This window comes from Cyprinus carpio, chromosome A3, assembly GCF_018340385.1.
Source record: "Cyprinus carpio isolate SPL01 chromosome A3, ASM1834038v1, whole genome shotgun sequence".
NCBI lineage: Eukaryota > Metazoa > Chordata > Actinopteri > Cypriniformes > Cyprinidae > Cyprinus > Cyprinus carpio.
This window is the reverse complement of record NC_056574.1, coordinates 28,079,241-28,105,152: the sequence shown is the minus strand read 5'-3', so window position 1 is coordinate 28,105,152 and position 25,912 is coordinate 28,079,241. Positions and strand designations below refer to the sequence as shown.

The following is a 25,912-nucleotide window of genomic DNA, read 5'->3' as shown; positions in this document are numbered from 1 at the left end:
ATGTAATTGTCGATAAAAGCCTTTGAAACGTATGAAGTGCTTGTAATTATATTTCAGTACATCACAGAAACAACTGAAACAAAGATCTAAAAGCAGTTTAGCAGCAAACTTTTTGAAAACTAATATTTATGTAATTCTCAAAACTTTTGGCCACGACTGTACATGGCAGTACGTATTTCGCGTCTTTCAAAAAAGTTCCCACAGGTACGTTTTAGTGGTGAGATTTTGGTGGTTTGACTGGGCTGGTTTGATTATATGAAAGAGTTGAAGTAGATAAAGACAATCTGTGAGATTTCATCCTCGCCAGGGTTGACGAAGAACAGCATGTATGTGATGCCCAGTAGTGGCAGAAGAACCAGTGTTGCTTTTACTGCTTTCCTGTGAGAGTCAGAGATGTAGAGATGATAATAAAGAAACCAAACACAGAAATAAAAGCCATATCTTCAGAAATTACAATATTACAAGCTCAACTAATTTATGCACTACAGTGTAAAAAAAATATTTTCAAAGCTGTAAATAAAACAAAGTTTATTGGAGTATTACAAGTAAATAATACTATTTAAGTGTTTCTACTCACATCTGATCCAGTTTGTAACAGTGTGTCATTTCTTTGCAATTATTTGGGAAATTAGAGTAACTAGAAATTTCTGAGTAAAAACTGCTTCAAAGAAACAAAACTGCAAAAAAATTGTTTCCAGAACACTCCCCCTGTCTTCTATTGGTCAGGCACACAGAAAGTCCCGCCCAAAACTCATGCCATTGGTAGTGACAAAAATGCACACAGATTTACGGTTTTAAAGATATTTAAAGATTTGACAGATTTTAAAGGAAATGTTGAAAAAGGAAATAATCTTTTCTACTTTATTTTATAAAGTGATCAGCATTTACATGAAAGTACTTTTTTTTCTTTTTCTTTTTTGGAATCATACTCCAAATAAGTACAGAATTTTTTTAACCTTGTTAAATTAAATACAATTGAATTGAATGTTACGCAGAGTAACGTCACAGTAAGAGTTCAATGGGATGACATTGAGATGAATTCAGTTTAAGCAGTATGTACTGCATTTGCTGTGGGCCACTGACTGTGACTGTCAAAGACATTAGTCATAGCTTAAAAGAATATAAGCATCACACACACACACACACACAAACAAATGCTCTCCCCTCTCTTCTCCTCAATACATCAATCATCCAAACATTGATCCATCAATCCCTACCTCCCTTATTTATGCCAAAATTTTGACACAGTACACGAACAGCTTATTATAAAATTCCAGAACTCAGAACAAACAGCAAGCACCTCTAAATTCAACAAGTCAAATCACTCATCCTCCTCCATTTTTATGTTTCCCCACAGGAAAGACCAATCACTAATGAGATCTATTTGAAGGTAAAGTGTGTAATGTATTGGATGTTAAAATACATTCTCATATCACAGTTTAAAATGCACAGACCTGAAGTAACCCCATAAAGTAGGATGATTTGCCCACATAGTGTAAACACTGTTTTATTAAAACAACTCTGTTTGTCTGTGTGTGCATAAAAAGAAAGATTAGCTTGCACAATAGTGTTATGCTTTCCAGATTCATTTTACAGCTCTAAACTTTTACTGTAGGCATCTGTCGCTTTGCATCTAGTATCATTTTGTATCTGTTATTTCTCATAAGGAAAAATATACTCAAATTGGCCACAGACAGACTGTTTCTCAGCATTTTTTTATTAATTTTGATGGAAATTCAACAAAATTCTGGCTTTAAGCATTGTGAAATACAGTGCATTTCAAAAGTTTGGGGTCAGTATGTTTTTTTTTTCTTCAGAAATTAATAATTGCATATATATTATATATATATATATATATATATATATATATATATATATATATATATATATATATATATATATATATATATATATATATATATATATATATAGTGTTACAAAATATTTTACTTAAAATAAATGCGGTTCTTTTAAACTTATCAAAGAATCCTGAAAAAAAAAGTATCACTCTTTCCTATATTTAATATTAATTGTGTCATTTTATTTTTTTTATTTATGTTTTTTTGGAAAAAATTTGTAAAATGACATTTATTTGTTTTGGCTTATGTGAAACTAAAGAATGGTATTATGATGCTGAAATTTTTTTTTTGAGGAATAAATTACATTTTAAAGTAAATTAAAATAGAAAACAGAAACTTTGTGTCGTAATAATATTTCACAGTATTTTCAAATTTTTAAACAAATAAATACAGCCTTGGAATGCATAATAGACTTTTTTAATAAGCATTTTACAGTCATACCAATCTCAAACTTTTGCATGGTAGTGTGTGTTGTTGAGAGCTTCTCATTTGGTAGCTAACATAGTCAAATTAACTACAAACCCGATTCCAAAAAAGTTGGGACACTGTACAAATTGTGAAAAAAAAAGAAAAAAAAAAGTAATATTTTACAAATCTCATAAACGTATATTTTATTCACAATAGAATATAGATAATATATCATATGTTGAAAGTGAGACATTTTGAAATGTCATGCCAAACACTGGCTCATTTTGGATTTCATGAGAGCTACACATTCCAAGAAAGTTGGGACAGGTAGCAATAAGAGGCCGGAAAAGTTAAATGTACATATAAGGAACAGCTGGAGGACCAATTTGCAACTTATTAGGTCAATTGGCAACATGATTGGGTATAAAAAGAGCCTTTCAGAGTGGCAGTGTCTCTCAGAAGCCAAGATGGGCAGAGGATCACCAATTCCCCCAATGCTGCGGCGAAAAATAGTGGAGCAATATCAGAAAGGGGTTTCTCAGAAAAAAATTGCAAAGAGTTTGAAGTTATCATCATCTACAGTGCATAATATCATCCAAAGATTCAGAGAATCTGGAACAATCTCTGTGTGTAAGGGTCGAGGCCGGAAAACCATACTGGATGCCCGTGATCTTCGGGCCCTTAGACGCCACTGCATCACATACAGGAATGCTACTGTAATGGAAATCACAACATGGGCTCAGGAATACTTCCAGAAAACATTGTCAGTGAACACAATCCACCGTGGCATTCGCCGTTGCCGGCTAAAACTCCAAAGGTCAAAAAAGAAGCCATATCTAAACATCATCCAGAAGAGCAGGCGTTTTCTCTGGGCCAAGGCTCATTTAAAATGGAATGTGGCAAAGTGGAAAACTGTTCTGTGGTCAGACGAATCAAAATTTGAAGTTCTTTTTGGAAAACTGGGACGCCATGTCATCCGGACTAAAGAGGACAAGGACAGTCCAAGTTGTTATCAGCGCTCAGTTCAGAAGCCTGCATCTCTGATGGTATGGGGTTGCATGAGTACATGTGGCATGGGCAGCTTACACATCTGGAAAGGCACCATCAGTGCTGAAAGGTATATCCAAGTTCTAGAACAACATATGCTCCCATCCAGACGTTGTCTCTTTCAGGGAAGCCCTTGCAATTTCCAACATGACAATGCCAGACCACATACTGCATCAATTAAAACATCATGGCTGCATAGAAGAAGGATGCGGGTTCTGAAATGGCCAGCCTACAGTCCAGATCTTTCACCCATAGAAAACATTTGGCGCATCATAAAGAGGAAGATGCGACAAAGAAGACCTAAGACAGTTGAGCAACTAGAAGCCTGTATTAGACAAGAATGGGACAACATTCCTCTTCCTAAACTTGAGCCACTTGTCTCCTCAGTCCCCAGACGTTTGCAGACTGTTATAAAAAGAAGAGGGTGATGCCACACAGTGGTAAACATTGCCTTGTCCCAACTTTTTTGATATATGTTGATGCCATGATATTTAAAATCAACTTATTTTTCCCTTAAAATGATAAATTTTCTCAGTTTAAACATTTGATATGTCATCTATGTTGTATATTTAAATTTGAAACTTCCACATCATTGCATTCTGTTTTTATTCACAATTTGTATAGTGTCCCAACTTTTTGGGAATTGGGTTTGTAAAATGAAATTAAAAATTAAGTGGCAAGGAGATTTATAGAGTTTTGTGAATGGCAAACGTTCGCATTCCTGGGCTAACAACGGGCAACCTCTGAGTGAGAAAACTTTCTTCTGGGATCTCTCAGTGCTGAACAGTCTGCCTCACCTGTACTGAATGGTCTCGGAGGTGGTGGAGGCCCTCAGTTTAGTCATCAGGATCCTCACAATATTGAAGAGAAAAATGAAGTTAATCTAAAGATGGAAAGAGGAAGAAAGAGAGAATTTTTTTTTTTTTTTAATTTTTGCACACTTGAGTGCTAGACATAAATTATCAACATGAAATTCCAAACATATATCACAGAAAACATAATAAGACTCATGAAAGGGGAAGCACCAAATAAATAAATTAAAAAAAGCTCCTGAAACATTTGTGTAATTAGGTAAGAACCAAAACTTTGCTGACTCACCAGTAGAACCAGGATCATGGGACCCTGATAAATATAATCAGTGTAAATGCCGGCTCGCTTCCCAAACCAGCACCTGCACAGACAAAATAAGATCACGAAGCACAGAAAATGATTATACATGCACATTATGAAGCCCAGAAAATGATTATACGGTATATATATATAATATTTTGACCCCATTTCTTCAGATACCGCATAACTGTTTATCCGTGTAACAATATAAAGGGATTTTGGGAAATTATTTATTATTCTAGCTCAATGATTAAAAAAGCAAGTCTAGTAAAGTGATAAAAGAAGATCCGCTGGAAAAATATCTAAAAAGAAGCTTTTCTATATATAAAAAAGAAACAAAGCAAGGACGAGAAGGCAAGTGTGTCCCTTGGGAAGAATATGCACCAAATTTGTTAATCTTACAGTTTCAGTTGGGTACACGGCATAATCAAGACTGTCTCGGCTGAGTGTTTCAGTTTTACAGAAAGAGAGAAACGTGGCGTTTGGGGATACATCTGAATGGCAAAATGCTGTCATTTGTGGAGCTCAACCAAAGACATGCACAGGTTCATCCAGGTAAAACATGCCTCATGTTTTTAAATGTGCATGTTTTAAAAATGCTTTTCCAGCGCCATCTACAACAGTACTTAAATAATTTATCACATATTTAATGTGGTCTGGGTGATATATTCTCTGACCTCATGTATATTTTTCTTTAATGTTCCGTGCAACCTGTCCATCCTGTCAACTGTCAATTGGTAAAGGCTAGTCTACTTTGGCTAGTCTCTATTAAAGGGATACAGTAGTTCACCCAAAAATGAAAATCCTTTACTCACTCACAAACATGTATGAGTTTCTTTCTTCTGTTGAACACATTAAAAAAAAGGTATTTTAAAGAATGTTGGTAACAAACACTTTTTGGTCTCCACCGTCTTTCACAGTATGGAAAAAATAAAAAATAAATACTATGGAAGTCAATGGGGACCAGAAACTGTTTGGTTTACCTCACATTGTTCAAGAGATCTATCGTGTTCAGCAGAAGAAAGAAACTCATACAGGTTTGAAACAGAATTTTCATTTTTGGGTGAACTATGCCTTTAAGTGACAAATACATTTTCAAAACAAGACCCTAGCACCCACCTTGTTGGACAGCCTTTGATATTAACAACATCATTTGTGTACTAAGCTTAGCTGCATTTCATTTAGGGGTTCAAGCGCGTAGTGCTGAAACCCTATTGTAATTGTTAGAATGGCCAAGGATCAGCAATCTCCACATAAAATTGATCGGGCAAACCAAACCGCAAGTCGTAGAGACTTAAAACTTGAAGACATGGTATTACTCACACTGTCTACAATGTTTTTCACCTGATCAGAACCAAACCAGTGCACAAAGATTCTCGGGAGAGTGAATATCAACAATTATATATAAAAAAGTTGAATCTGAGGTCACATGAAAAATAAAACAGCAGAGCTTGGCCACTTGGTGGCATTATAGGAGGGGGAAAAAAACATAAAAAGCATTATAACTACGCCGTTTTTCCAAATCAACATGAAAATTGGTATGCAGTTTCTTTGTCCAAAGTGCCACAAGTGTTTATAAGGATATTTGCGTATATCAAAAAACAAGCCCGCCATTGGCCAATGCAATTTGTGCACCTGTCAGACAAGGTTAACAGAGGTCGTTTGGAATGAAACTCAGTGGGCCTGTTTGAGTCACCTATGGTTAGGAACCACTGTAACTAAGTGATTTAACGGAGTGTCTATTTACAGTAAGTGGAAATACTCCGCCTTGTTGGCAGAAGCTATTTATACTAACTCCGCCCACCAACGGGTGATTCGGTCATTCGTGGCTAGTCAAGACTACAAAAGATAGTCATCTGCTGGTGGTTCCAGTGGCGCAGATGGTAAACCATGTGTTGTAGTCATTTTGACGCAATCGACCCAGGTTCGAACCCACCTTTTGGCAAACTTTTCCCTCCCTTTTCAAATTTCAAATCACATCAGAAAAGCATTTATTTTCAATGAAAATGAAGGAAATAATCAAAAAAGTTGAAAATAATGTATTGAGTAGGGTTAGGGTAGGTGTAGGGAGGGCTTTATTGTCCCAATATGGTGGCATCCATTTGATAATTTGAATCAAAATAAAAATTTACACACTGTAAGTTATTATTGCATACTGTTTTATAATTTACTACAATACTGAGGGGCAGATAATTGACACCATTTGCAATAATTAAAATCCTGCTATTTTAACATAGTGTAAATAGAATATATAGCTATTTTCACTTAGTGTAAATAGCATCTAATTGCTATTTACACTTAGTGTAAACAGCTTTTATTGCTATTTGCACTTAGTGTAAATAGCCTCCATCACTATTTACACTTAGTGCAAATAGCCGCTGCTGTGATTTAAACTACATGTAGTTTAAAACCAGATGAAACAATGCTGACAAACAGGAGGAAAACTGTACGCAATAAGACAGTCAGAAGGCTTTTCAATCTACAAATTGCCATCATTTAGGCGTTAACACTGTAGTAACACTAAAGGCACCCATGGTATTGTGGCAGAAATGTGGGATATTCATATCGAATTATATTATTAATGAAGATATTTATTAAACAGATTAAAGGAGTAATGTATTTTTTAATTAAGCTAAGCATTTGTGCATTTATACTAAATTTATTATTTTAGACTACTGTTTTTCATACAAATACATAGAAACCATATAGTTGCATTTTTACTATGTATTGAAGTGCTGTATGTGTGGTTTTAACTCTGGTTATCATGATCTAAATGTAGGCTACCATGAAAGAACAATGGTTAATTTCAATAAAACTCAAACAGTCTGAATAATTACATTTTACTATATAAAAAGAGGTTGTTACAATTTTTACAGATGTTATTGTTTTATATAATGAACATAATTTTACATCTGCAGCCTAACTCAAGCTACTACAAGTGTCAATTCAAGCTACTGTCAAATGTGCACACAAAAAATATGAGTACTATTATTTCATATGTATGTGTGAAATAACACACACACACACACACACACACACACACACACACACACACACACACACACACACACACACACACACACACACACACACACACACTCACACTCACACACACACATGTTTGTTTTTGTGAAAAGTGGGGACATCCCATAGGCGTAATGGTTTTTATTCTGTACAAACTGTATTTTCTATTGCCCTACCCCAACCCTACACCTAACCTTAACTCTCACAGAAAACTTTGTGCATTTTTACTTTCTCAAAAAAAACTCATTCTGTATGGTTTATAAGCGTTTTGAAAAATGGGGACATGGGTTTATGTCCTCATAAGTCACCCTCTCCTTGTAATACCTGTGTCATACCCATGTCATTATACAAAGTTGTGTCCTGATATGTCACAAAACACGCGCACACACACACACACACACACACCACACACACACACACACACACACACACACACACACACACACACACACACACACACACACACCACAACAGCACACACACACCACACACACATTTGTTTTTGGTGAAAAGTGGGGACATCCCATAGGCGTAATGGTTTTTATACTGTACGAACTGTATATTCTATCGCCCTACACCAACCCTACACGCAAACTACCCTACCCCTTACAAGAAAACTTTGTGCATTTTTACTTTCTCAAAAACAAAATAAAATAAATAAATAAATAACCTCATTCTGTATGGTTTATAAGCGTTTTTGAAAAATGGGGACATGGGTTATGTCCTCCCTAAGTCAATAAGTCACCCTCTCCTTGTAATACCTGTGTCATACCCATGTCATTATACAAAGGTGTGTCCTGATATGTCACAAAAACACGCACACAAACACACACACACACACATATGAAAAAAAGGTTGGGAAGAACTGCCCTAAAGATCTTTAAGAAATCTGAAAGAAATTGGCAACTGGGGGACGATATCGCATTTTCAAGGCCATAAACAATTTTTTTATTGGCGGTTTTTCACACATACAAACAAAATTCATATAATCTGATAGACCTCCTCATTCTGAACAACTCTGCCTCTAGAACCACTTATATCAATCAAATTGTTTGTTACATAATTGAGAATATGTAATAAACCTACTTTTGCAAACTAGCCATAGGTTTTTCACTCAATCGAGAAAAAAAAAATGCTCTGCAGTACAATTCGCTGGAGTCTCTAGGTAAAAAAAAAAAATACCTTTACTATTTGGGTAGCTATAATGGTGTCATTAAGAAAAGGGGCCTGTCTAAATATAACCAAAAGTCTATAAAGCCTAAACAAAAATTTCACAAAACTACTGTAGGTGAGCACATGCAACTGGTGATTCTACTCAAGCATGCAGAGTTTTATGGCGATTGAACCACAGGTGGTGCTTTAACAGTCATAAACAGTGCTGTAAGCCATAAACGTTAAAAACCATCATATTTCTATGGTAAATTAGTAGTAGTAGTAGTAGTAGTAGTAGTAGTAGTAGTAGTATTTAATAATTGATTTAGGTGGTTACAGGCTTGCAAAATAATATGCAATGTCTTTTTTTATATGTGCTTAAATGCCTTAAAGTGCTTGAACCCCGATTATCTCTGCTTGCAGCTATATTTTTTATTTTACTTTGCATTGTTTCCTTGCTGTACAGAACTGTGACCCATTTTTGGGTCAAATGCACCAGTCAAGCAGCACTGCTCTAAAAGTGTAAAGCAGATGTAAGTGAGAAAGAGAATTAAAGAGGTGTTAGGGACTGTTAACAAAGACTCTTTAATTACTCTTGTCCAAGAAATGAAACAGTTTACTTTGTTAGCACTTCATAGCCTCCAATTAACAACAATTCACACACAAGTATAAAGTTCAAATTGGACAAAGTAAGTTTTATCATGACAACTCTTGGATGATTTAAGCATGGTAATGGATATGACAATATTAATGTATTTGGTCTTGGCAGAATAGATCTGCTACATTGCTGAATTGCTGCTGCTGTTGGTTATTGCTGTTGTTGTAGATTATTGCTTCTGCAAAGCAAGTACAGGAACTTGCTACTGCCAATACATGCACTGATACAGTGCTGTGAGTATTTAAGACATACTGCTGCTGCATAAATAACATATATAAAATAACTCGTAGCAGATCTATACAGGTGGAGCTAGGGAAGGTGGAGAGTTTCAGAGGAACTGTGAAAGTGTGTTGCGAAATGCTCTAATGAATGCCAACCAGCCATTTAAATGTAAAGCAGCAAGCTCATTGGTTGTGTATGCAACATGAGCCAATCAGCTTGTGCCAAGTAGTTTAACACTGTGAATATCATCAGTTTGCGTTAAGGACCCATCAGCTTGTGCCATCTAGAGTTTCATGACAGAACTTGCCAATTATTCTCTATACGCAGACAAAGGAGAATAAAAAAGTCCCCTTTTAGCCATCCATCTATCATCTACCATCTATCTATCAATTTATCGCACACTCTCTAATTTTTTGTTATGTAATGTCACTAAAAAATGTAAAAAATCAATTAGGGTATTAAACATACATTACTAAATATTATGTTATTGATATTATACTTACCGTATTTTTCAGACTATAAGTCACACCTAAGTATAAGTCGCATCAGTCCAAAAATACGTCATGACCAGGAAAAAAACATATATAAGTCGCACTGGACTATAAGTCGCATTTATTTAGAACCAAGAACCAAGAGAAAACATTACCATCTATAGCCGCGAGAGGGCGCTCTATGCTGCTCAGTGCTCCTGTAACCTATCAGATCGGCTGCATATTTTACCATATTTGTAATCTGCAGAATAGGATTTTCTTTTGGGGGCATTTTGTTTGCATTCAGTCTTTCTCAGTTGTCTTTAAGTTAATATTTCAGTTAAAAGTTTTCAGTTGTTTTCAGTTAATGTTTTCAGGGGTATGCTACAGGAGCCCTGAGCAGCATAGAGCCCACTCTCGCGGCTGTAGACGGTAATGTTTTCTATTGGTTCATTTCTCTTGGTTCATGTCAAATTAATTTTGATAAATAAGTCGCACCTGACTATAAGTCACAGGACCAGCCAAACTATGAAAAAAAGTGTGACTTATAGTCCGGAAAATACGATAGTATTAGTTGTACATATTTTATATGCTTAAGCACAAATATCAAGCCTTGACAATTAATATTACTGTATATATATCCCTCTCCCCCTATTTAATAGAAATAAATGTACATATTTTATTCATTGTTTGTTTGTAATGTTTCCCATCTTGAGACTAAAGAAGCTAATGAGGAGAATATCTGCTTTTATCCATCCTTTAAAACTTTCTAATATAAGAGTGTATATGTTTGTTTGTGTATATGTTTGTTTTTTTATCACAGAGGGTCTTTTTATACAGGAGATCTTGTACTGTATATATCATGTCTTGACTATTGAACTGTAGGATGTTTACAGCAGTGTCACTAATCAATTTTGTGAGTAGCAGGCGTTAATTAGCCTAAGAGTGCAGAATGAATTCTCTGGCTTTATTGTGAATCGATTGTTTAATGACCAGAGTGAGGATAGATGACAGAGATAATTGGGGTTAATCTAACCTTTAATTGCTTTTATTGTAAATGAGGTGAGGCGTGTGTTTAGAGTAAAATGCAGGAATTATAAAGAGATGAAAAAGAAAGAAAATGGAAGAAAGCCTCAGCATGGGAGAAACGTACTTTTCATTGTCATAGTACAGCTTGCCAATGGCCCATGCGACGATAATGGGGAATGGAATACCTGCAGAAAAAAGCAGAGCAAATTTCCACCCACTCCGATTAGTTTTAAAAATTAAATACATTGTACAGACAGCATAATTGATACTATTAAGGAACTGTGTGATAAATCCTCGGCAACGACTCGACTGCAATGCATTTTTAATGAGGAAAATCCAAGGCTTGTTTATTCGCATAATAATAATTCGCCAGTGATTCAGAAGATAACCTGATCAAATTGCAGTCCCCATTAGTGTAATTATCTACTACTGTAAATGTGACTCTTTTTCAAGTAACTAATTGACAGTAATTTAATCTCTGGCTTTACTTTAAAGGCAACATGAAATCAGAAATAACATTATTTGCTTTCTCAGTTCTTGCACTGTGTCCAAAAACGAATATCTGCTTAATTTTTAATCAAAATTACTTTCCTCTTTCACTGAAGTCATAAATCCATATCTACATTTCCTATATGACACAGAGATTCTTCAGATTATGGAATTAAAATGGATTGTGTACTGCGTATCACACTAACTTTAAAGTACATTCTATAAAACATTCTATGTCATTCTATGAAACAGCTGGTGCCTTTCCCAGTTGACTGATTGATTGATTGATTATTATTTTAATTATATCAGGTATATAATGTGTTTAAGTGTTAATAATTTCAATTTCCCAAGTTTCAATATCAAAGTTTCAATGTCCCAATCTCAAGCTAAATACAAATTTGAATGTTAATAAAATAAAATAAAATAAAATAAAATAAAAAACAGTAATAAACTTACTGCATTTTTTTGTTAATGTGTTTAGAAAAATATAAAAAAAATATATATATTTTAAGCTATCATAAGCTATTCACAGATTTTTACACAGGTATGAGGGACAAAAAAACCACTCAGTGTGGAATAATCCTATATCAGCAATACATGTGACATGTTCATCTCTAAGTACATGTGACTGCACATGCTATAAGTCTGTTATTTCAATATGCATGATCCAAAAACTGGATAATTTCCATCATAGTGCATCATGGGATACTTACACCAGCCTATACAGATAAACATCCATTTCCTCAGTTTGTCGGTGGAGTATGTCAGTACTATGGCTGTGTGCAGATAGCAGCCCTCTCCAAACATCCAGAAGAAGTTGGTCACATGGAAATAATTATATGCTGCTGTGACCAGCCTGCACCAGATCTGAGAGCGATAAGAGAAAGAGAAATCCAGTTAGATGTTTAGAAACTCTTCTAAATTGTGCTTGAGGAGATGCCACTTCTTCTTAGCATTCTCTGTTGTAAAATGCTTTTAATTTAATAGTTTAAGGAAATGAAAGCGTGTGTGTGTGTGGAGGGGCAACTCTTTATGACTGAAATCGAGTTCAAACACCAAGCAGGGGATAAAACCTTTTTACTCCAAGGGAAGGGACATTACAGATGGGCAGATTGGGACAGTGGGTCTGAAACGAGGCCTTGGGATGGAACGGATTTAGATTAAAGTAAGATGAAAGCCAGTGGGTTATGGCTTCTCATGACTGGACTATCAGAAGCACAATACCTCTTAGGACATAATAGAGATGGTCAGTGTCAAAATGAAAGCCCTATTTTCTGAATATGAAATCTTTGATCTTTTGACAGATCAAAAGTAGTTTGATCAGATATAGTCAATTTCAAAGGCAATTTTATAATTTGGGATTTTTTTAAATTAAGAAAACAGTGTAAACACTGAACTGAATGCAACGTTTGAAACACTTTAGATTAGGGAACACGTATTCACTAATAACTAAGCGTTTTCTCTCAATAAACTCCTAATTTGCTGTTTATTAATTGTTAATAAGGTAGTTAAGTTTAGGTATGGGGTAGGATTAGGGGATCTAAAATATGGTCATGCAGAATAAGGCATTAATATATGCTTTATAAACACTAATGAACAGCCAATGTGTTAGAAATATTCATGCTAATAAGCAACTAATAATGAGCACTGGTCCTTAAAATAATGTGTTACCCAGCATTTCAATTTTGCGACATTTGATTTTGCAAGCAATTTACACAGAAATTTACTCTGCCTGTTTGTTTCTTGAATGAGTCAATCCAATGAAATTATAAAGATTTTTTCATCTTTTTTAATAAATATTATAGGTGTATGAATTAAATAGTTTATATATATAAATAGCTTATCAATTTACAAAACTGAAGTAATACACTACTAATAAACAATGCTAATAATAATAGTAATAATTTCTATTTTAAATGCTGTTCTTTTGAACTTTCTATTAATCAAATAATCCTGAAAAAATGTAACCAAATTAGTTTGCACAAAAAATAAATAAATAAATAAATAAATAATAATAATCAAATACTACAGCAAGTGCTAAAACTCAATAGTACGTAAGTAAAGTAAATAAAAAATAAATACATTTTTACAGTGGTAATAATATTCCACAATGTTACTGTTTTACTGTATTTTTGAAGAAAGAAATGCAGCCTTATTGAGCATAAGAGATTTCTTATCTCTTTTCTTCTTAACTTAAAAAAATTAAATAAAAATAATAATAATAATAATAATAATAATAATAATAATAATAATAATAATAATGATGGCTCCCAACTTATGAATGGTAGTGTATATGCTTTTTAGACAATAAATATAAAGAAATCATCTAACAGAGAGAAAAAAAAAAGTGAATGTAAGAATGACAGAACTGCAGCTGGATGGGAAAACAGAGATTCTTCTGACATTTGCAAGAGACACACATCAGAGGGGCTTGAGTGTGTGTCAGCCCTCTATTTAATCCTGTTTAATCCCAGCCGCCGCTCCTTTGTTTTGGCCATATTTCATCACTGGGCCCTGTCAAGTTGTTGTCTCACGAGAAGATAAAAAATCTGTCACTCTCAGCACAATATTGAAGATTACAGCTGTGAGTTATTACTAATATGGGAATTCAAGTGTCATAGAAAGATTATAAACTTTCAAACCTCTGAGTTCTCTTGAAATACATAAGAGAAAGCGAAATCTCAGGCTAACACTTGTCTCAGCCATACTGTATGGGCTTGAGAAACTATTGAAGGTTCATTTTTTCCCAGCATTAATCAGTGAGCTAATAGTCCATAGACCATTACATGTATTCTGTGGTAACGATTTTGTTTCAACATGTGAAATAACGGGGGGAAATGAAAAGCTACTCAAGTCATAAAATCCTCTGGCTCTCAGAAGTACTTCTGCAGAATTTTACAATCGACTTCTATAATAGCCCCCTTGGTGTGACGGGAATTTAGGACCATGTAGAGATAAGAAGCTTCTGTAGAATCTTTATTGCTAATTTTACAGTTACTTACTGAACAATGTCTTTCATCAACAGTCACGGTGTAAATTATCCACAAAGTGACACTTTTCACAATAAATGTGTCATTCATAAAACTCTTGAAGAGCTGTTTGCTCTGAATTGTGAGCCATTTCTAAACAGATGCATCCTATATGTACAGAATGAAAAAGACATAATGCAAAGCTCAACCTTAAGTAAAGCGGATTGAGTCAAGATGCTCTTTGAATAAACCACGAGGCAACTGGGTTCACTTGCTTGAACTGTAACTGAAACGATTCAAAACAAGTGCATCGATGACATCGCGTATTTACACAATTTCTTTCACATTTAAACAGTCTCTGACTCTCCATTCTGTCCAAGGATGCTCATTTTATTTCATCTAGTCAGGTCGATGGAAGGTATTTGTCCAAAAATCATTTCTTATCACTTTTAAACATCTCAAAGGAGTGTTCTTTGAATGGAAACTAGGAAAATTAGGCCACTGCTGTCTGCACAAAGACCTGGAGGAATGCTTAATAACCACTTCCGCCTTAAAATCCCTTGCAACTTTTTGCATCCTTTTTAAGATTCTCTCTAGGGGAGTTCAGAGGTAGAACTAATGTGCTGCCGTTCCAAATCTTAGCATGAAGAGCCAATTAAGTCAGCCCTTGCATAAAATACAGATAAACAGGTACAAATTATGCTTTGACAAATACAAAAGATAAGTATCAAGGACAAACATTGCACAATCAAACTCTGATACTTTCTGAAAAGCCATGTGCATCATAAAGTATGAGGCTGAATTTGGATGTAGATGGAAAAGCCCCTTGGGACTGATACTGACGTGGTGGTAGATGAATTAATTGCTTGGCTCAGTTGATTAAGGAAGCACAGAAATGTGGAGGGTAATTAATTCTTGGGGAAGCATAGCGGATGGTGACTCAGGGGCCGAGCTGTTAACATTCCCACCCAAAACACCCACCAACACACATCTAGTGCCAACAACACCATACACTCTGAAACTAGTTAGATTTTCATCTCTGTTCGAGTGCAGAAACAGAGACCCAGATGTCAGGGACAGTTTTTGAATGTAATTAAACACTGTTAACCCAAAAATGAAAATTTGCTGAAAATACTCACCCTCATAATAATAATATTCCACAAGTAACCCTCACCACTCGAGTTCATCAGTTAACATAATGTGAAGTGAAAAGCTGTGTGTTTGTAAGATACAAATCCAACACTAAGGTGTTTTAACTTTAAACAGTCACTTCTGGCCAAAATACCGGTCCATAATCCATGCTACCTCCAGTGAAAAAGTATATCCGTTGTTTTCCTCCTACATTAAAATCCACCTACGTATATGCATTGTTTTTGTGAATCTGTTTTTTTTTTTTTTTTTTTTTTTTTTTTTTTATTACTGACTCCGGAAACAACATTCTGAAGTCTAAAAAGTGTTAATAATGGGTTTGTTTCTCACAAACATGCCACTATTCACTTCACAGTATGTTGATTGATGGACTGGAGTGGTGTGGGTTACTTGTGGAGTATCGTGAAGTTTTTATCAGCTGTTTGGACTCTCATTCTGATGGCATCCATTCAGTGCAGAGGATCCATTGGTGAGCAAGTTATGTAACGCTAAATTTTTCCAAATCTGTTCTGATGAAGAACCATGTTCACCTTGGGTGAGTAAATTTTAATTTTTGAATTAACTATTCGGTAACACTTTATTTCGATAGTCCACTTTAGACATTCTACTAACAATAAGTAACTTTGCAACTACTGTACATGTCAACTAGCGGTTAGTAGAGTATTAGTAGAATGTCTGCTTAATATCTTCTAACACTTTCTTTGTCAACTTATCGTCAACTTATACTAACCCTAAACCTACCCCTAACACTAACCCTAAACCTAAACCTACCCTAACAGTCTACATTGAGAGTTAGTAGACATGTAGTTGCAAATTAATGAGAATTAGTTGACATGTATTTGACATGTAGTTACAGAGTTCATTTTAGTTAGTAGGATGTCTAAAGTGGACTATCAAAATAAAGTGTAACCAACTATTCCTTTAATAAACTTGTGTTTGTCTGCATGTGTGCCAACAAAATGAAAGAATAACAGAGCGAGAAATAGTGAGAACTGAACAATGGATGGAACAAGAGAGCGGGTGTGCACATATTGTGAGAAATAACAACAGATTATGTGTGCACTGTTTGTGTATATTGAAAAGACAATTAATAGGAAAGAGAGAAGAGAATATTTGTCTGTGTATTTGTTTACTCACCACATTGCTCTCATGCACCTCTGGGTTCATGGTGAGCTGGACCACGAACCAGGTGGCATTTCGCAGGATAAATGCTGTAATCAGGTTCCAGTGGATGATATTTCTCAGACACCGGATACTCCTGAGAATGAAGGAAAGATGAATGAGTCGAAAGATGGAAGGAAAGAAAGAGTTAAGATGTTAGATGAAATACACTCTTCCTATTAAGACTTTTTGTTGTCTTTTTCACAGGGTGTGAATGCATTCACAGCATGACTTCATGTTGTTTTATTGGTAGATCCATTGTGCTGTTGAGTTTTCGTAGCAAGCAGTCCCATCAGAGCACATTATGTTTATCTTTAAATGGCACGCTGACTGTGTGAATGGTTGCATCTTCAAGTAATGCACATTTCATAGTCAGAACTCATATGAACTCATATGATGACACACAGGGTGTAAACTGATTGAAAATGTGGTAAAATTAATTTGATTATATGCCCATTAATTACAAGAAAAAAACAGAGGAAAAAAGAAACTTCAAGGGACAGTTCACTCAAAAATGAAGATTCTGTGATCATTTACTCACCCTCATGTCATTCCAAACCTGTATGATTTTCTTACTTCTGTGAAGCACAAAAGAAGATATTTCGAAGAATGTTGCTACCGAACCGAACCGAAAAACTTTTTTCATGTTCCACAGATAAAAGAATACAGGTAAAGTGATACAGGTTTGGTAAACTTTATGAACTGTCTTTTTTGGGTGAATTATCCCTTCAACAACCACCTCTTTGACAGTGAAAATGTGCTGTTTTCCCATCATCATTCTTTTGTTTGATTCATATCCATTAGAATTTTGATGTCAGGGTGAGAAGCAATGAAAAAAATGGTTTGGTACTTAAAACGATAATAAACATGGTGCCTAACAGGCTTTCTTTGTGTGTTTTAAACTGTAGAAAATATCACCAGTGCCTCAAGAGAAACATTTTGATCAGGCTGCGGCTTTGAAAAGGTACATTCCAACATTTCAGCATTTTACAACAGGCTTCCTGGTTCTAAAAGGCTTTAGAAGAAGCTGCTCCAATATCAGTCAGAATAGTGCCAATTTGAAACAGGTCAAGAAGTTGAGGGTAAACTTGATGGACTTTGAGTGAACTTGGCTTTCAGACTGACTGCCCAGATTTGTGTCATCAAATGATGAAAGGCTTTGCCCTAATAGAAATCGCAGCTGTACATAAGCATAAACAAAAAAGGTTAAAGAATATTTACTGCACAATATTCCTTGTCTTTATGTTGTATATTCTCATGTGTTCTGGTACATAAGAACAACATCAAGATGCATTTCTCTGCAAGCTTCTATTTTTACCAACACATCTGCTTAAAATTTTTATAACTGGCTGTTTTGTTCTACTGCTGCCTTGCGACTGAGTGAGAATTTGTTATAGTATGACCTTTATTTGGCCTCAGGTCTGTTTATATGTGACATCTATCAGGGGAGTCATACTGTTATTTTTTATAAGGAGATTTCAATGCCAGTGCAGGCTCAACGTTGCACCACTGGCAAGATAAAACAAAAAAGCAAGAAAAAAGAACAACCACTTTTTAATAGATAAGGGTAAGATGTGCTGTTTTTGATTAGCATGAAAGAAGAATAGGATTCAAAAAAAAAAAATTCTGAAATAAATGAATCAAAATCGCATCTAAACTCTGAACTTGACAATCAGTGATTCTCATGCATTTTTATTCTTTCACAGTGTGTTGTAAATTACTTTTCTCTCTCGTTCTCTTAACTTACGGCATAATAAACAGTAGTGTGACTCAAAGGTCAACTTGCCTGTGATATCAATCTCAGGCTGGAGGCTGGAGCCGGTATTTACAACTGACCAAAGTGACCCCCAAATCAAAGCAGTCTTCATTATTAGATAAGCAGCAAAACTTCCCAGATCAGAAGAATAAAAGAATAACTCACAGAAGCATGATAACTTATAAGTAAACTCTTAGGGCAGTTTCTCAGTGCCACAAACAAACACCAACAGGGTCAAAAACCAACATAAAATGTCAAGAACGGATTTAATCTTCTAAGAATCATGTAGCAGCCAAAAACGAGAAGAAAACATAATTAAAGAACTCTATTTTTAAGAATGTACTTCAGTCTCACAGCAGAAGACAGACGGGTTGATGCAGTCATCTCTATAATGATCCCATGAGACACATTTATAGATCATAAGGAAAGGAAAGTGCTCTGATGGTCTCCATGCATGTTTAAGGATGAGTTATGCTAGATGAAATGTACCCTGGTTTTATTTCTCATCTACCTCCCTGGAAACGTTTGCCTGTTAAGGGAGCTTCTATGACTATATGCTGTGATAGATTTAAAAAAAAAAAAAAAAAAAAAAAAAAACATTCTGGAATGCATTTTTTTTGTAAATGTTGAACTAATGCATTTCACGTTCACCTCAGATCCATAAACACGTTAGCACTCGCACAGGCAAACACACAAATCCCATAAACACACAGTTAGCAGCTGCCTCAGTCGTGCGTTTATGCCATCTCAGCAGGAAGCTGCTAGTCTGGGGAAATTCATTTATTGCAAAGGATGCAAGAAAACAAATTATGACATTGCTTAGCAATAAAGCCTTTGTATCTCTGCCTGTGCATCTCATTAGCCGATCAAACTTAAAAAGAAAACAACATCAGCATTAGAAGGCGAAACCTTTTTTAAACATTTCCTTACAAAAAGGCAAAATAAGAACATCAGTTTTTAAATATGCTCTAGTTTGCAGTAATATGCTTGAATTACAGGCGGCCCCAGACAGAATCTGCAGTTTTTCTTGCTTTTTCCAATGCTGATTTTAAGGGGAAAATTTGCAGAAGGCATTTAAATGTATAGAGCTGCAATAATCACGTTTTCTTGTTGTCTTAATTAGTCGGTGTAAAGTTGTGTTACTGTCAAAGTCTGTTACCAAGGTAGAGAAACAGTGTTGACAGTAAGTAACAGAACTGCCAGCCATGTATGTGTGTGTGTGTATTTCTCTGTGTATAACTGTCACTTCTGTTACATACTGTCAACACTGCTTCTCTACCTTGGTAACAGAGTTTGACAGCAACAGAACTGACAATGTGTAACACATTATTAAAATAATTACAAATATAACCATTTGAAAAAAAGCAGAAAATATTGTGTTTTTGAAGAGAGAGATATATATATATATATATATATATATATATATATATAGTGTGTCTCCTGTGTGTGCTTTCTGTACAAGCCTCTCTCACACAGACATGGAGTCACTATTCTTTACCCAAACCAGATCCTTTACTCGAGACAAAGGCACATTTCTCAGCTGGAAGCTCCACCTCAGCTAATTATTTTGACTGTTTGTCAGATTGTACAGCAAGATTCTGTTTGAGAACGGATATAAATAAACTCCCGCCTATCAAAACTATCTGTGATAAACACGGTGGGGGGTAAGCCATCTGACATCTGCATGATAGATGGATGGATTGTGAAAATGATGATGCAGTTTTCCTGATGGCAGATGGGAAGGTGCTGTCTTCTGAATGGTAATAGCCAGCTTCAGAGATTTATGGAGAGGAGAGGAGAGGAGAGGAGAGGAGATGAGTTTGAGGAGAGGGGGGGGGGGGGGGGGGGGGGGGGGGGGGGGGGGGGGGGGGGGGGGGGGGGGGGTGGGGTGGGGTTGGGTGGGGTGGGGTTGGGTTGGGTTGGGTTGGATTAGATGAGATGAGATGAGATGAGATGAGATGAGATGAGATGAGATGAGATGAGATTGCATATTAGATATGGAAATTAATTTAATAATATATATTCACTTTTAAAGCCAATATTTGCAAAAACATATTAATGTTTATTTAATGCTTTACTAATCTGTCACAACAATGCTGTATTATTTAAAAAAATAAAAAATAAATATTATCTTAATTTTGGGAGTGTTTCTAAGCAAATATTGATATGCACAATATGAATTGTCTTTAATTTAAATAATAAATCAACATATCATGTGATTAATTAATTAATTCAAAATATATTTTTTTAATTACATGAAAGCCCCAATTACAATATGTAAATGACTAGCAAAAAAATGTTTCTTTGCATGACTTTCAAAAATAGCCATAGCTACGGTAAGCACTGCATTTCGGAAGTTTTTGGCACAAGCCTGTATTTAAATTAATTCACCTCCTCAATTAACTGACTGCAATTTCTAGTGTGATGGATGAATGTAGAAAAAGAATGGGAGCGGGTGAAGATGACTTTTATCTTGAAGAAGGACGGCTGTAAGGCCAGTGTGGTCCTTGTGAAAACACAAGCTCTGGGTATTTAGTAGCAGAGTATCTGCCGCTATGCGGTTCCCTGACCTTGTTCACACAACAATCTGAGTAGCTGCCTCTGACATTACTTTCTCATTAGTTACGGATGGTACACCCATAAATCTGCACACACAAACTGTACACACACACACAATCAAACTGGCAGGTATATATGTGGCTGCATGCAGATGTGGCTGTACTCTCTGTTAATTAAATCCTGTTTACATGGTGTATTGTAAGAGATGTTTCTCGTAGGATGTGATTTCCCACACAGTGCAAACTAACAAATTTGACTCTTACTGCATAACTCTCATTAATTTTACCCCCTGCAGTTTTCAGTTACTTTATGTGAGAGAACTGATTAATGTTTTTAGTGTTTCAACATACTATATGTGTGTATATAGAAATATTTCTGATAAATTAAAAATATGCATATGACATTAAACAAAAAATGACAAAAAAACCCTGTAATTTCACACCCTCATGTTTTAACCCATATGCTGCTGTTTTTCTGTGAAACACAAGAAAATTTGTTTTTAATTAACACTGCTTTTTTCAATACTGAAGCACCAAAAAGAAAGAAAATAAAGTTTAATGCTCCATAAAATGCCATAAAAACATTTAAGTGTTGTATATATGGCAACCCAGTCTCATTCAAAAAAACAAACAAACAAAAAAAAAAACCCTGCCCGTGGCTCCATCTTTATGAAATAATATTATGTTGCTGTTTGCACACTTTCTGACACTTTCAAAGTGAAACGTTTAGTTAGTGGGGCTAAAATAGCCTTCAGTTTTATCCAAAACAGGTGAACATTAATCTGGCAACATTTTTTATGTTGACTGTTGTATATATTTAACATCCAGTGAGTCCTGCTAAAAGGTTAATCTTTTATGGTATTTTTGTACTTTAAGAAGCTTAAAAAAACTAAAGAACTGTTGTGTTGTATATCAAAGTGCTGCATAAAAACTCTCCTTTTGTAATCCATGAAGAAAATAAAAGCACAAAGGTCTGAAACAACATGGTGGTGAGTAAATGATGACTGAATAGTCCTTTTTGTATAAACTATTCAATACAACTCCCTGAAGCTCAATGACATTTTCAGCAAGTGACTCTTACCTTCCAATGACCTCCTCCAAAAGACGTACACATGGATGTCCACTCTGACTCCACTGAAGTGCACTGTGATTGACCCTGTTTCCCATCCCACATCAGTGCCCCAAACAAGCCTCTAAATCCCCGTGAGCCACACCGGAAAAGGCCGCATCCGCAATACCGATCCAGCCCACATCATCCTTGACACAAACTCTATGTGATAGCAAGATTGTGTGCAACACATTTAGCATGCGCAGCTGTGTGAAAGACCTAAACTATTCATCATTAAAAACAAAGCACTGGAAAATCCATCCTTGATCTAAGAAGAAAAACAGTGTTATAATAGATAAAGGACACGGTTCCCTCTGGATCGATGAGCACAAGCCAACAAAGATGATGAGGTTTGGGCCGTAAGACTAAGAAAAATGAACTCAGGTAATAGATGATGGCTTCCACTTCTCATTCAGAAACAATTTCCTAGATAAATAAATAAAGTGCACACAAATTAGGTGACCAAACTTACATTTACACTGAAATAAATGAATAAATACATAAAAAATGGCGTAGAAACAGTTTTCACTCAGAAATTGCTATTAAATTTCACAAATAATTACAAAGAACCAAATTGAAGTAACAAAAAAAATTAAAGTGTTTGTTTGTTTGTTTTTGTTTTCTGAAAACGTACTCCAATAAACTTCATTACAACATTATTTACAACTAAATCTTTTTTTTTTTTCTTTTTGTTTGTGTGTGTGTGTGTGTGTGTGTGTGTGTGTGTGTGTGTGTGTGTGTGTGTGTGTGTGGAGATAAATAGTAAATGTGCCACAGCCAATTTTAACAGTTTAAATTATTTTAGGTTGTATTTCCAATTGTGATAAAAATTTACATTTCAGCTCTACTGAAAGTCAGTCTCTGGACTAGTTAATATTAAACAGTAATTAATATTAAACAGACATATATATATTCTTAGTAAATGCACACGAGTGTACAGTTGTATTTCCTATTCTGTAAAGAAGCTGTTTTAATGGTTTGTGTATAAAAATGGGCCACTGTTGGCTTCTTTTCTCAAAGTGAGTGATAAAGTGAGTGATGTGACATACAGCCAAGTATGGTGACCCATACTCAGAATTTGTTCTATGAATTTAACCCATCCAAAGTGCACACACACACACACACCGTGAACACACACCCGGAGCAGTGGCCAGCCATTTATGCTGCGGCGCCCGGGGAGCAGTTGGGGGTTCGGTGCCTTGCTCAAGGGCACCTCAGTCTTGGTATTGCTGGCCCGAGATTCGAACCCACAACCTTAGTGTTAGGAGTCAAACTCTCTAACCATTAGGCCACGACATCCCCATACTTCCCCAAGGGAAGTACTGTACATGAGGATATGATCAGGGGCTAGTAACACAAGTCTTCTCCAATTACCACCCAAGCAGTTAATCAGAGCACTATTTTTGCCATGACAGCTCACAGATTTCACCTTGACAAAATGCAGACTAATTAACCCTCTTTTGTGTAGATATATAGATAGAGTGTCTTAATAACACGTCAAGGCCTTCTAACAGTTAGTACTATTACTATTATTGATTGTCAAATGTTAAGTTTAACTGACTGAGCAAAAGAGCATGAAGAAATTGTCATTGTTTCGTATATCAGATGGGCTGTAGAATTCTTTTAAACAGCTAAAGATGCCTATAAAATCTTTGAAAAAAATAATTAAAAAGTTCTCATCATTTTAATTGGCCAGTATTTTACTTATTAGAACAAAAAAAATTACTTCTTGAACTGACATGTCCATTATGCCACAAACACAAAAAATGAAGTAGATATTTAATTTCGGTACATTCATATCTTACACGAACAAAACACTTTTTCACTCACTTATTTAAATTACAGGCTAACCTAATCAGATTTAAGGGAAAAATTTAATAATTAGATCAATAAAGCATTAGCTCCTTTAAAAGCAGCACAACTCTTAAGGAATAAAATTGTGGCCATTACAATACTTCAAAGCAGGAGGTCTGCAAATCTCTAACTGCTCAATGTGCACTCAGATCACACACAGGGCACTAGTACTTGTGATGCCAACCATCACCATGGCAACTGAGGGTGGGGGTCAGGGAGGCGCTGTTGGTGCTGACTGGCTGGCAGTGCTGGTGAAAAGTGGGCATAAGTTCTCCCCAGTGGAAACCTGGGGGTGTGCCTGCTGCAGTACTCATGAAACAAACTATTAATACAGAACTAATCCTATTTATGTTGCAAAATAATTATTAAAATTCAATTTCAACTGCAATAGATAATCTGAACCACAATATGACCTAAACTACAGTTTAATAAATATAATGATAATATCACATATACAGTATTGACAGATCGCAATAAGTTTTGAAAAGTTGTGAAATATTATTACAACTTAAAATAATAGTTTTCTATTTGAATATACTTTAAAAAATAATTTATTCCGGTGATGCAAAGCTGAATTTTCAGCATCATTACTCCAGCCTTCAGTGTCACATGTAACATCCAGTCTATCACATGATCATTTAGAAATCATTCTAATATTCTGATTTATTATGAGTGTTGGAAACAGTTCTGCTGTCTAATATATTTGATGAATAAAAGGTTAAAAAGAACTGCATTTATTAAAAAAAAAATATATATAATAATATATATTCTAATAATATATATTTTTTACTATCACTTTTTATCAATTTAACACATCCTTGCTGAATAAAAGTATTGATTTTATTAAAAAAAAGAAAGAAAAAAAATTACTGACCCCAAATTACTGACCAGTAGTGTATATTGTTATTAGAAAATATTTATATTTTAAAAACATAGCTATTTTTTTTTACTTTTTATTCATCAAAGTATCCTAAAAAATTATCACATGTTCTGAAAAAATATTAAGCAGCAGAACTGTTTCCAACTTTGATAATGAATCATCATATTAGAATGATTTCTAAAGGATCATGTGATAATGATCCTAAAAATTCAGCTTTGCATCACAGAAATAAATGATCATTTATAGTATAATAAATTTAAAAACAATTATTTTAAATTGTAATAATATATCACAATATTACATTTTTTTCTGTATTTTTGATCAAATAAATGCAGGCTTGATGAGCAGAAGAAACTTCTTTCAAAAACATTAAAAATAGTAATGTTTCCAAACTTTTGGTCTGTACTGTATATATATGTGCGACACCCCATAAGCACCACCACACTCACTAATTCATACAATATGCATCTATGTAACTGAGAGCATTCTGAAAGACTGCTTACAGTATGTAATATCAATATGTCAATTTAATATAATTTCGTTATAAGAAACAGAAGACAGCCAATGACATTTACAGCTGGGGAGACTAGACTGATTTCTTACTGTTTAGTGTTAATCATTTAACACAGCCAGTTACATTTATCTTAAGAATATGGTCCCTGGAGAATAGGGTTATCAGCTGGCAATTTTCAATGCACTTTTAAACCACATTTAAACCTTCGGTTAAACTGCTGTAGACACATACACAGTATGTGTGTTATCTCTCCCCTTCTCTCGCTTACAGAACGATGTTGTTACATATCCTTGTGCTTTTTTAAGTGGGTATACAGAAATCCTTCACCTTTCCTAGTGGGTATACGGCCTATACCTGCATATCACATAGACTGCACTACTGTATATATACAGGTCCTTCTAAAAAAATTAGTATATTGTGAAAAAGTTCATTATTTTCCATAATGTAATGATAAAAATTAAACTTTCATATATTTTAGATTCATTGCACACCAAC

The 25,912-nt window shown here is 35.0% G+C and overlaps 1 protein-coding gene across 1 annotated transcript in view; it reads right to left on the bottom strand.

Moving 5' to 3' along the window:
• The window catches only part of LOC109101841 (corticotropin-releasing factor receptor 1), a 116,743-nt gene that overhangs the window by 10,837 nt on the left and 79,994 nt on the right, over positions 1-25,912 (bottom strand). The window contains exons 7-12 of the mRNA XM_042727869.1: positions 16,724-16,844; positions 12,182-12,335; positions 11,104-11,164; positions 4,413-4,485; positions 4,112-4,197; positions 253-378 (exon numbers count right to left, since the gene is read on the bottom strand). Coding sequence (XP_042583803.1) covers positions 253-378; positions 4,112-4,197; positions 4,413-4,485; positions 11,104-11,164; positions 12,182-12,335; positions 16,724-16,844 — 621 coding nt within the window. The remainder of the gene's footprint in view (positions 1-252; positions 379-4,111; positions 4,198-4,412; positions 4,486-11,103; positions 11,165-12,181; positions 12,336-16,723; positions 16,845-25,912) is intronic.